Genomic DNA, 13,884 nt, shown 5'->3' with positions numbered 1-13,884 from the left:
AGCTAGAGAGTGAGGCCTGAAGTCAAGATCCCAGGTCAAGAACAACTACTTTAAGGATATTTAAATTCTTGTCCTGAGCAAGTCTTTCTGAGCTATAAAAAAAATATGACAGGGTTGCCTTAGATAGGCTCTAAGCCTTTCTAACTTTAAAATCAATGGCCCTAATATTTAGGGCCCTGTCATCATTTGGAGGATGATACTTTCTACTCTCAGAAGTCTATTAACCGAGTTCAAATCGCTGTGTGGCCTCGGGCAAGTCACTTAATCCCAATTGTCTAGCTCTTGTTGCTCTTCTCTTTTAGAATTCATATTTAGTAATAATGTTAAGACAGAAGATAAAGATAATCTTTATCATAGCTTAAAAAATGAAAGTTCAGGTGTCATCTATTTAAACTTCTCTCATTTTGTATGCACAGATGAAGCAACCCAGAGAGGTTAAATAATTTGTCCAAGGTTACACAGGTAGTAAAAAGAAATGCCAAAATTCAAACTCAAATAAGTTTTGTTTCCGCTGGACCAAAAAGAGCAATCTCATTTCTACCAATTTTGTTCTTTCTCATATAATAGTGGCCTTAGGTAGATTAAAATAAATAGTTCATAATCATTATAATTATTGCATGATCTGTGCCAGAAAGGGTGGTATATAAGTTTAATGTTCGTGAATTATAGGCATCTTTCAAAAGATTACTAGGATTATAGAATATATTATTATTATCATAATCATTTGTTATTATGATTATTCCTCCACTACAGAACTATTCCAGCTCCTCAACGTGGTATTCAGATGATCCTGGATGCTGTAAAGTTACGCCCCAGAGCACAAGCTCTGGCAGACCCAACCAGATTGCTGGCTCCAGAAATGAACCTGACCATAGACTATATATGTTTATGTCCTCTGTCTGAGGAAGGGCCAAGCTAAATTAGAAAAGGCTCTTCGGGTCTGCTTCAATGGATGAATTTTTCAGATCCAGCAATTCTCAGAGACCAGCCCCTAAGTCAAAGAGGAACTGAGATAAGTCTGTATAAGAAAGGAGGGAAGGGAAGAGAAGAAAAAGATAATTTATATAGTGCCTTCTATGTGCCAAAGGGGCAGTTAAATGGCACTGTGGATAGAGCAACAGCCCTGGTGGCAGAAGGACTTGAGTTTAAATCCAGCCTCAGACACTTACTGATTGTGTGGCCTAGTCAAACCACTTCACCCTGTTTGCCTTAGTTCCTCATCTGCAAAATGAGCTGGGAAAAGAAATAGCAAGCCACTTTCCAGTATCTATGCCAAGGAAATCCCAAATGAGGTCTCTATCCCCTGCTCCACAATAACTTCCAAAGGGGTATGAACCAAGATTGGGTTGTACACAATAAAGCAATAATTTTTCAGTTTGCAGTCATTCGCAAATGAAAGAATATATCCCAGCTAACAGATATAATTCTTTCCCTCAAATGGCATCCAGCTTACCTCCCCTCCATCCAGGAGATAATATTTGGGAAATTAGAACCAGGCTTGTTTATCCGCCTTTCATATTTACCAAGGCATACAACTAAAAGGAGTCAATAACCCCAATAATGTACAGATTTTCTCATTTGTTTAAAAACCTTTACATTCTAAATATCAGTTCCAAGTAATAAGGGCTAGGCAACTGGAGTTAAATGACTTGCCCAGGGCCACACAATTAGGAAGTATCTGAGGCCAGATTTGGTCCTAGGACCTTCCATCTCTCAGCATGGAGCTCTTTCCATTGAGCCACCTAGTTGCCCTATGTCCAGATTTTCAATAAGGTTTTATACAGTCATTTTGTGGACAGTGTATAGTTAGAAATTCTTGAACCCTTGAACTTAATCCCCCAGAAGTCCTTTAGTATTTCCCAGAATTTCTTTTGATCTCTCTGCCACATTGTGTGGTCATGTTTTGTATATAGTTTGCTATAAGCAGTTTCTCTTTTCTTTTTCTTTTCTCTCTTTTATTTCCCTCTTATCCCCATTAGTATGGTGATTTCCCTTTAGAAGCTGTGGTATTGTATGTACCTCTAGTTAAAGTTTTAAGTTAATTTTGTTTCCATGATCCCTTTGGTCTCCCAAAAGGTCACAGGGGGGAATGTATAGTTAGAGAATTTTGTACCTTGGACTTTATCTCCCAGAATTCTTTCCTCATCCCAACATTCCTTTCCTCTTTTCATTTACATGCATCTTTACATTATTGTTTATAAGTTCTATAACTCTTCCCTCTCATTCTCTTCTCTCATGGCCAGGCTGGGTTAGCTAGTTTTCTTTTACTTTGGTTATTATTAATAAATTTTATAAAATATTAAAAAAAGAGGAAGCACTTACAAAAAATTATATTCAAAATGTGACCATGCAATGTGGTGAAGAGATCAAAAGGAATTCTGGGAAATACTAAGGACTTCAGGGGGATGAAATTCAAGGATTCAAGAATTTCTAATTATACAACAGAAAGGTACAGGGCTTTGGAGAAGTGAGAAAAGATATCTAGTTCTCTTTCCTTTCCATACACATATATGGCTCTCCCTTCTATACAAGCCTATAGAAAGGGAAGGTTATATTCATTTCAAAGAAGGCATTGAAGTTTTGTTTTTGTTTTTCCTTCTGATGGACTTGTTATCTATGCTCCTAGCAAATCTGGTCCATACAGATCATCAGGGATGTTTCCCATCTGACAAAGAGCAGACTAGAACAAAGTTTTATCAGGCTGGAAAACTTTGTCTACCAAAAGAAGTCTTGAATCCTTATGAACTTTTTAAAAAATCAACTTTTTTTAACCTCTTTGCTTTTATTTCTGCTTCTTCCATGGCAAAGATTTTGTCTTGGTTCCTGGCACCTCCCCTAAAGAGACATTAGACCGAAAGTTATAGGGACAGAGTGGTCTGAGACAGAAAAAGTAAACGTTGTTATTGGTCAATTAGCTAGAAAAAGGCACTGGGATGGGAGCTGGAGTATCATATAAAAGGAACAGAAAAGCAATTTTAATTAGGTCAAAGATTATATGAAGAAGAAGGACATATAATGAGGCTCAAAAGATAGGTTGAGACCCAGGTTATGAATAGCTTTGAATGCCCAATGGAAGAGTTTCTATTTGCTCTCAGAGGTAATAATATTGAGACCTGTCACATACTAAGCCTTGTCCGTCTGAATTCTGAATCTGAATTCTATTACATAGAAAGATTACATTTTCTGTATGGATAATAAACCCCAATCTCAAGGGCACAAAATACTACCCATTATGCCCTTTAGAGTGTAGGAAATAAACTAAGGACTCTGATAATGTTGCATAGTAGTAGTAGTGTAGTAGTAGTAGTAGTAGTAGTAGTAGTAGTAGTAGTAGTAGTAGTAGTAGTAGTAGTAGTAGTAGTAGTAGTAGTAGTAGTAGTAATACTGAAACTCAGGTCTTCCTGATTCTAGACCCAGGGCTCTATGCACTGTACCACCAAGTAGAATATGTGCAGAGAATGCTGAGTTCAATTTTTGGGGAAGCATAGATTGCATGGAGGGAAATTGTAGAATATAAATTTTAAAAGGCAGATAGAAGCAGATCATGAAGGATCAGGTTCGTGAATTTCTACATCATTTTTCAGGGAGTCAGTAATTACAATAGTAATATGTTATAATGTTACAATAATTATAAGGCAACTAGGTAGCACAGTGGATAGTTTTCTGGGCTTGAATCAGGGAGACCTGAATTCAAATCCTGACTTAGACACTTACTAGCTATGTGACCCTGAGCAAGGCAATTTACCCTCTTTGCCTCAGTTTCCTCATCTATAAAATGAACTGGAAAAGGAAATTGCAAACCTCCAGTATCTTTGCCAAGAAAACTCCAAATGGGGTCACAAAGAGACAAGCAGTAAAAGATTAAACAATAACAACTACAAAGTAGTAATAATAATGGTATTATTACTATTATATATTATAAAAATATATTATTATAATAATAGTCACAGTAGAAATAGTAGAAGTAGTAGTAGTAGCAGCAACAGCAGCAGCAGAAGTGACACATTTATATGACTCTCTAAGATTTGAAAAATGTATTTCACACATTTTCTCATTTGCACCTCACAATAACCCTGTGAAGGGTTACTTACAAGCATTATTACTCCTATTTTATAGAGCTGGAAACTAAGGCTCAGAAGGCTGTGACATGCCTTATGATCATGTGGCTGGAAGGGGCCAGAAGTAGGACTGGAATCCAGGTCTTCTTGACTCTGACATTCTATCTACTAGAGTAGACAAAGACATGGCCCAATGACTTTTTTACAAAATACTTTACCAAACATATCTTGTTAATATTATTCCAGCTGCAAAATATTGTCAGTGGATGGCAAAAAAAAGCTTCAGATCCCAATAGAAAACCTTTCTCCAGTAAATGATCACTTTGAATCATTCAAAATTCTTTTGATGCAAGATTAACTCCAATGCTTTTTGAAAGGAATACTGTTTTTCAAGATTAATGTTCTCTCTAAGAAGTGGCTAGAGACCCATAAGTATGTCTAATGGAGCTATTATGTTCTGAAACCCTAGTCCTATTGCTCTAAGAATTCATATATGAGTGTTCTCATAATTCATTATTTCCTAGCAGGGTCACTCCCCACTCATTCTCTCCTCTCTGCTCATCTAATTCAGTTTTATTGTACTCTTGAAAAAAGAAGTGGGGCTGGGACCTTGAATGCTGATTTAAAATAAATATACAAATGAAGCCAAAGTAAATGATTTAAGCACCCTTACAAAAGAAAATGGCTGGAGCTTCATTGATCTCTGGGAGCTGCAGAGAATGCAATTCTTTTTTTTTTTTAAATTGGACCAGCTCTCATTAATTTATAATGTATGAAACAAGCCTTCTCTGGCATGGAAGCTTCTGTATTGTAAACCATTAATATGTCCACTGAGGATTATATTATTATCTATTAAAAACAAAGAGGCAGCATGATGTGGATAGGGAGTGGTCCTTGGAATCAGTAATGCCTAGCTTAAATTCTTGCCCCTAACAAATACTGAGTGATGCTGACAAAGTCTCAATGCTTCCAGACATCTCTCCAGAACTCTACATTGTGGAATAGGTGCTGATCATATTAACAGAAGAAGTGTCCTTGCCTTAAGCTTCTTTCAGAAGTGAAATCACAAAATCTGGGCACAAAATTGTGTGTGTGTGTGTATGTGTGTATGCCCGTGCTTGTGTATGCATCATATGCCATGAGTCAAAAGATTTAGTTGCTATATAATGGTTATTCCTATCTGAAAAAAGGAAAATAAGGTCCAGATAAAGACTGAGCCAGCAAGTAACATATTGAAATGTTGCTCAGACTCCCTCAGCTGTCTTCATGGCCATTGGAATAAATTGTTATCATGAGGTTTAGCACTTCTGGTCTGAGGGCTGGTTGAACCCTTTCCAGGGGTGCTCATCCACCTTTGGTGTTCTCCTTTCATCCAGCTCTAACCTGTGGCTCTTAGAAACTACAGCATGCACTGCGAACTACTTAGAGCTTGGGCAGACATCAAACATGCCATGGTCATCCACTGCATCCCATGCCATTGGCAATATTCTTGACTTTTGTCTTGCCACTGGACTTGAATACCTGGAAGAGAGAGTGATGACTTTGTTGAACTTTGCCTCATTTAAATCTAATTCATTGGGGCAGCCAAGTAGCCCAGTGCCAGTGGATGGAGAGCCATGCTTGGAGATGCAAGGTCCTAGGCTCATATCTGGCCTTGACACTTCCTAGCTAGTTGATCCTGAGCAAGTCATTTAACCCCAATCGCCAACCTTTACTGCTACTTACTTCTGCCTTGGAATCAAAATTACTATCAATTCTAAGACAGAAGGAAAGGGTTTAAAACAAATAAGTAAATAAATCCAATCCATGAGCAAGTCAAGACATCACTCTATGATGTCATTGGTCCTCCATGAAAACAAAGGATAAACTACAACAGCAATAGGGCCCCTACTCCTCTGATCAGAGCATGTTAGTGAAAATGAACCTAGGGAAAGCTACCATAACCATTTCCCAGTTTCATGTTATATTAATTGTTCCATGTTATTATAGCTATGTTGAGATAGCTAGGTGGCATAGTAGATAAAGAACTGGACTTAGATTCAGGCAGACCTGAGTTCAAATATGCCTCAAATATTTAACTAGCTATGTGACCTTGGCCAAGACAAGCTTTTCTCCAACTCAATTTCTTCACTCGTAAGAGTAAGCACCTGCTTCCGAGGGTTATTGTGAGGACCAAATAATATGTAAAGTACTTTGCAAATCTTAAAGTGATATGTAAATGCTAACTAATATTATACATAAAGATTTTTTCTTTGTTTAACACAGTGGCTAATATGTAATCAATGTTTAGTAAATCACTGGTTTCATGGGATACCATGGCCAAAGACTGTGTCACCTAGTGTATTTATTTTTAGGTATTTAGTTGGGCTAGTCCTTAAAGAATAGGCAGATTACTTGGATTGTACTCAAAGTCTCTACAGTTTGATAAAATCTATAAAAGCTTGGCCTCATTACAGCCTTCAGGGATTTGGAGGAGGGGTGGGGTTTTTTTATTTTTTTTTTTTTTGAGAAGAAAGGGAGGAAGCAAATAAATGGAAATCTGCAACAGCTTTGTACAAAATGCTTTTAACAACCTGTGCCTTGAATGAATGGAAATCTCACAATTCTCATGACCGAATAGTTTTCTCACAAGACAGAAATTGGACTAGACCTATAATTGAATAGAAAGGGAACTGAGCTAGATCCAGAATTAAATCATAAAATGGATTCAGTGTGGTTTACTCAGTTCCCACAATTCCCTTGCTCCTCAAACATATACCACACACACACACAAACACACATTCACACACAGTTATCTCAATCCAATCCACCATTAAAGTCTTATCTCATGTTGTTGTTGTTTAATCTTGTCCAACTCTTCATGACCCAGAAAATCATACTACGCCAGGTCAATACTGTCCAAGGGGTTTTTTTGGCAAAGATACTAGAACAGTTTGCCATTTCCTACTCCAGTGGATGAAAGCAAACAGACTTAAATGACTTGCCCAAGATCTCACAGCTAGAAAGCTCTTGAAGTCAAATCCCTTTCTGACTCCAGGTCTGGTGCTGTATCCACTGTGCCACTTAGCTGCCACTATCTCAAGCCACTCCTCCCATCTATATAATCTGTGTTCCAATCAAATTGGAGGTTACTCCATCCCTTGTTTCTCATCTTGACACCTCCTCTATCCACAGCTTTGTTCACACTATCCTTAAAGCCTTTAAGGGGCATACTAACCACTTTCCTTCTTTCCTGGCCCATTTTAGCTGTCATTTCCCCAACCAAGCCTTGGCTTTTTTGACATCCTTTGAGCCCCATGAATTTTCCATCTTCAAATTTCTCATCTAATTTTACCTGACCTCCTTTGAACTTTTCTGACTCCCATTCACATAATTATTTGTAAAGGTCTTTCCATCCTATTCCTTAAATTATAAGCTCTTTGAGAGCAGCTTCTCTATTGTAACTATCCCTACATCCCTACCACTTAGCTCATCACCCTTGATCAAGGGAAGAAGGGGAAAAGATGGAGAAAGAGAGAATAAAAATTAAGTAAGGAGATGTAGAAAGATCTTGAATTTAGATTCAACAAATACACACTTTAAAATTTGCTCAAACTTGTAATTCAGCTATTTTTATTATTTAATTTATTTTATTATTTTAACTCTTATTGCCTTGATATAAAAATTATTAGGATTTAAACAAGAAATTGGTTATTTATGTTCTTCCAATTCAAAATTCTAGAGATTCAATTATTACTGACTGTGGAAAAGCACAGAATTCAAGTTAAGAGTACTTGGGTTTAACAACTGCCATTTACTATCTGTGACTTTGAACATGCCACTGTACCTTTTGTTGCCTCAATTTCCTCATCTGAAAAATGGGGGGAGGTTGAACTTGATGCTTTCCAAAGTCCTTTTCAGCTATGATTCTATGATAGGGAAGAAGGTAACACACACTTTTATAGTGCCAGGTGCTTTGCTAAGCATTTTACAAATATTATTTCACCTTGAAAGTCGGATTCTATTATTGTCCCCATTTTACAGTTAAGGAAATTAAGACTAAGAGCCTTGCCCAGAGTTACATAGTTAGAAAGTATCTGAGGCAGGCTTTGAACTCAGGTCTTCATGACTCCAGGTCTGGTTCTCTATCCCCTGAAATCTTGCTTCATTAGGTTTACAATTCATTCTTCTTGACTTGGCAGGCATCACCACTGTGCTGACAATGTCCACCATTATCACTGGAGCCAGTGCCTCAATGCCTCAGGTGTCTTACATCAAAGCTGTGGATATCTACTTGTGGGTCAGTTTTCTCTTTGTGTTCCTGTCTGTCATTGAGTATGCAGCCCTGAATTACCTCACCACAGTGGAAGAAAGAAAGCAATTAAAAAAGAGAGGGAAGGTACAGTATCAAATATTTGTTTTTCCTATGTGATTCTTTCTGAAAAATCCAGTCTAATAGGGCAGCTAGATGACTCAGTAGATTTGGAGCCAGGCCTAGAGATGAGAGGTCCTGGGTTAAAATGTGACCTCAGATACTTCCTAGTTGTGTGACTGAGCAAGTCACTTAACCCCCAATGCCTACCCTTACCACTCTTCTACTTTGGAATCAATACTATGTATTGATTCTAAGACAGAAGGTAAGAGTTTTAAAGGTGGGGAGGGTGGGAGATGGGAGGAAGTCCAGTCTCATGTCCAAGCACCAATTGACAACATCATAAGCCCAACATCTTAAGCCTTTGTTCCTTCATATTCCTTCACAAGGTACAAATTTATAGTTAAGGCAACAATTTGAGGCTCATTGCTGCTGTGAGAACACACTCTAGTCTGTTAGCATCCTGGTTTCATCAGGGAGGATTACTTTTTTCTCATTTGTGAACAATCCACCTCTTAAAATGTAGTCTAGGGTAAAAGTAGAATGTTCTGGCCATTGTATAAATAGTAAGTCCAGTTTTATTTTTCTTCTAGTAAATCAGTGCTCACAGGGCTTTTTTTTTGTTTCATGCTCACTAGAATAGATCAGTAAATCGAGAAGGGCAGCAAATTGCAAAGGCAGAGATTTTAAGACTAGAGAATCATCTACCAGAAGCTGGAAGGTACTTCAGAAGGTATTCAGTTCACCCTCCACATTTTGCAGATGAGGAAACTGAGGCCAATGGAGTTTAACCATTGGAATTTAATGGACTTACCCAAAGTCTCAGAAGAAGTAAGCAGAGGTAGGATTTGAACCTAAGCCTGCTGACTCCAGATTCAATGTACTATTCATTGAATTTTATCTTCTCTCCATTGCATACAAAGAAGATAATCATACCCTCCTGAGCTCAAAGGAGAATAAGCAAGATCTTTGAATGAATTGGCTATCTCGCCTTTTTCTTCCTTTATAATAAACTCATAAATTAAGAAGATCACAGAGAGCTTGAAAGGACCATAAAAGTTGTCTAGTCTGAAGAGGACTTTAACAGATAAGGAAACAGAGGCACAGGTAGCTTAAGTGACCTGCCCAACATTACCCAGGTTGCAAGAGGCAGAGCCAGGATCATGACCCTAGATCTCTCCATCACTCTTCTAGCTACACCAAGAGGGATGGCATTTTCTGCAGCTTACTTGATGAAGCACAGCTCTACAATATTTAGAACATTGTGTTTAGAGTAAAAGGACCTGCATTCAAATGCTGACACTGATATTTGTTACTTAGAAACCTTAAGAAACTCTAATATCTCTGGGTCTTAGTTTTTATTGTTATTGCTGTTGTTCAATCATTTTTCATTTATGTTCAACTCTTCATGATCCCATTTCAGGTTTTCTTGGCAAAAATACTAGAGTGGTTTGCCATTTCATTCTCCAGTTCATTTTGCACATGAAGAAACTGAGGCAAGCAGCGTTAAGTGACTTGCCCAGATTCATGTAGTTAATAAGTGTCTGAGACCAGATCTGAACTCCAAAAAATGAGTCTTCCTGACCCCAGAACTAGCATTCAATCCACTATGGCACCTAGCTGCCCAGGGCATCAATTTGCTCATCCATAAAAATGAAAATGATGAGGCTATAAGACATTTAGCTTTTGAGAAAGGGAAACTTTATTCCTCCTCCTTATTCCCTTTCCTATATATACTTCAGGGTTTCCTATAAGGACCCAGGATTTATTTTAATACTAATGACATTAAAACCCTGAGATCCTTTTCAAAGGATGTTGTCCAGTTGTTTTGCCCCTATGTTATATTTTCAAAGTTCATTTTTTGAACTCCAGTGAATAAAATAAGAGTTAATTTTATTGGATTCAGTCCAATAAAAACGTATGCCACGTTCTTTTTGAATCCTCATGTGATTATCCAATATCTTTCCTATTCCCTCTCATTTCTATGTCGTTTACAAATATGATAAACAAGGGACATATAGTTGAGAACTCTTTCATTTGGAAGTGGGGAAAATAATGGGATTTTACTATATAAACTTGGTAGGAGGCTATGTTAGATCAAAGTCAAAATGGCAGCAATATTTGCATATGTTGTATTTTTTAAATACAGATTACAAAATTCTCCATAGAATTACTTCTCAAAAAATCTCAATAAGAAAAATATCAGCTATGATAACCATTCCCATTTGACAGGGAAGGAAAATAAGGCCCTATAGTACTGAAATAAATTGATTATATCACAGAAAATCAATAACTGAAACAGATTCCTCTGAAAGGATTCCAAATTCCTTTAAATTAAGCACAAAGATTTTGAATGGAATATACATTAATTGAATAAACCCTTAATTATTGATAAAAATAATCTGTCATTTTTTTATCAATACCCATACAGCCCCAGTATGTATCTGTTTGCTCCATTTTACATCTCATGATGCAAGAGTAACTCTTTTTTTTATTATCAGATTTCTGGAATATATAACATTGAGGCAGTACAAGCAATGGCATTTGATGGTTGTTACCATGACAGCGAGACTGATATTGACCTGACAGCCTTTTCTTTACATTCAGAAGAGTACTCAGTGAACAGCAAAACCCCCAGTATTTCGAACACTGATTCAGCTCGGCTAAAGAGGAAGAAATCTTTGAAAGGCCATGTTGGCAAAATCATTCTTAAGAACAATCACATCATTGACACCTATTCCAGGATTGTTTTTCCTGCCATGTTTATTGTGTTTAATTTTTTTTACTGGGGATTCTATGTATGAAGAGAGATTACCTGCAGCCAAGTTATATAAAAGCCATTCTTATGTTCACCAGAGAATTAATGGAATGAAAAAAAGAGGGAGTTACCCCAGTGCCCCAGGGTTGAAGAGGTCCCAATGGTTACATTTGGCATATGTAATGGATTTGTATGTGTAGCACCAAGGGACAGAATCCTCTCAGTACTGTTGCCCACAAGCCCCGGGTAGTATATTTATTTTGCCAGAGAATATACAGAGTTCCAAGTAAAGACATTTAAAGAAATAGCATGATAATAAAATAATACAACATTCTTCTCATAAAATTAACTCTCAATCTTCATAAATACATATACTCTTTTTTTATAATGTTTCTCCATTTTATTTCTTTTTAAAATTTATTTCGAATATTTTTCCATGGTTAAACAATTCATGATTTTTTCCACCCCTCTTCCCTCCACCCTCCCGGAGTTGACAAGCAATTCTACTGGGTTATACAAATACATATTCTCTTAATGAGAAGAGTAGACATGTACAGGAAGTACCTGTACTACTGATTTCCTTGGCCCTCACTGCCTGAAGACAAGTATTATACATTTTACTATTCCCCAGGGTTATCTGGTAACTTTTTTTTAAACATTTATTAATATTCATTTTTAACCTGTTTACATACTTTATACCCCTACTTTCCCCTTTACCCCCGTTCTTCCCCCACCCATGGCCAATGCACATTTCCACTGGTTGTAACATGTGTTCTTGTTCAGGGCCTATTTCCATATTGTTAGTTGCATTGGTATCGTAGTTTCGAGTCCACATCCCCAATCATGTCTGCCTCAGCCCCTGCATTCAAGCAATTGTTTATCTTCTATGTTTCCTCTCCTGCAGATCTTCCTCTGAATGTGAGTAGCGTTCTTTACCATGAATCCCTCAGAGCTGTCTTGTGTCATTGCATTGTTGCTGGTACAGAAGTCCATTACATTCTATTTTACCATAGTATATCAGTCTCTGTGTACAGTGTTCTTCTGGCTCTGCTCCTTTCGCTCTGCATCAGTTCCTGGAGATCTTTCCAGTTCACCTGGAACTCCTCCAGTTTATTATTCCTTTTAGCACAATAGTATTCCATCACCAGCATATACCACAGTTTGTTCAGCCATTCCCCAACTGAAGGGCATACACTCCAGTTCTTTGCCACTACAAAAAGCACAGCTATAAATATTTTCATACAAGTCTGTTTATCTATGATCTCTTTGGGGTACAAACCCAGCAATGGTATGGCTGGTTCAAAGGGCAGGCATTCCTTTATAACCCTTTGAGCATAGTTCCAAATTGCCAGCCAGAATGGTTGGATCAGTTCACAGCTCCACCAGCAATGCATTAATGTCCCAATTTTGCCACATCCCCTCCAACATTCATTACTCTCCCCTTCTTTCATTTTAGCCAATCTGCTAGGTGTGAGGTGATACCTCAGAGTTGTTTTGATTTGCATTTCTCTAATTATTAGAGATTTAGAACACTTTCTCATGTGCTTATTGATACTTTTGATTTCTTTACCTGAGAATTGCCTATTCATGTCTCTTGCCCATTTATCAATTGGGGAATGGCTTGTTTTTTTATACAATTGATTTAACTCCTTGTATATTTGAGTAATTAGATCCCTGTCAGAGTTTTTTGTTATAAAGATTTTGTCCCAATTTTTTGTTTCCCTTATGATTTTGACTACATTGTTTTTGTTTGTATAAAAGCTTTTTAGCTTGATATAATCAAAACCATTTAATTTACATTTTGTAATTTTTTCTAACTCTTGCTTGGTTTTAAAATCTTTCCTTTCCCAGAGATCTGATAGGTATACTATTTTGTGTTCACTTAACTTATTTATAGTTTCCCTCTTTATATTCAGGTCATTCACCCACTCTGAATTTATCTTGGTGTAGGGTGTGAGATGTTGATCTAAACCTAATCTCTCCCATATTGTTTTCCAAGTTTCCCAGCAGTTTTTGTCAAATAGTGGATTCATGTCCCAAAAGTTGGGCTCTTTGGGTTTATCATACACTGTCTTGCTGACGTCATTAACCCAAGTCTATTCCACTGATCCTCCCTTCTATCTCTTAGCCAGTACCATATTGTTTTGGTGACTGCTGCTTCATAGTATAGTTTAATATCTGGTACTGCTAGGCCCCCTTCCTTCACAATTTTTTTCATTATCCCTTGATATTCTTGATCTTTTGTTATTCCAAATGAACTTTGTTATAGTTTTTCATAATTCAGTAAAGAAGTTTTTTGGTAATTTGATAGGTATGGCACTAAATAGGTAAATTAATTTGGGTAGAATGTTCATTTTTATTATGTTAGCTCGTCCTATCCATGAACAATTAATGGTTTTCCAATTGTTGAGATCCAGTTTTATTTGTTTGGAAAGTGTTTTGTAGTTGTTTTCGTATAATTGCTGTGTTCATTTTGATAGATAGATTCCCAAGTATTTTATATTGTCTAGGTTGATTTTAAATGGTGTTTCTCTTTCTACCTCTTGCTGCTCTAATGTGTTGGAAATATATAGAAATGCTGATGATTTATGTGCATTTATTTTGTATCCTGCAACTTTGCTAAAGTTGTTGATTATTTCTACAAGCTTCTTAGTTGATTCTCTAGCATTTTTTAAGTAGATCATCATATCATCTGCAAAGAGTGACAGCTTAGTCTC

The 13,884-nt window shown here is 37.0% G+C and overlaps 1 protein-coding gene across 1 annotated transcript in view; it reads left to right on the top strand.

Annotated features, from left to right (window-relative positions):
• The window catches only part of GABRR3 (gamma-aminobutyric acid type A receptor subunit rho3), a gene marked incomplete at its 5' end in the record, with an annotated part of 55,782 nt that extends 44,569 nt beyond the window's left edge, over positions 1 to 11,213 (top strand). Inside the window, 2 exons of the mRNA XM_044666938.1 lie at positions 8,240 to 8,436; positions 10,911 to 11,213. Coding sequence (XP_044522873.1) covers positions 8,240 to 8,436; positions 10,911 to 11,213 — 500 coding nt within the window. The remainder of the gene's footprint in view (positions 1 to 8,239; positions 8,437 to 10,910) is intronic.
• Positions 11,214 to 13,884: the final 2,671 nt, after the last annotated feature.

This window comes from Gracilinanus agilis, chromosome 3 (assembly GCF_016433145.1).
Source record: "Gracilinanus agilis isolate LMUSP501 chromosome 3, AgileGrace, whole genome shotgun sequence".
In the NCBI taxonomy this organism is placed as follows: Eukaryota; Metazoa; Chordata; class Mammalia; order Didelphimorphia; family Didelphidae; genus Gracilinanus; species Gracilinanus agilis.
The sequence above is the reverse complement of the archived record's forward strand: the minus strand, read 5'-3'. Positions and strand labels throughout refer to the sequence as shown.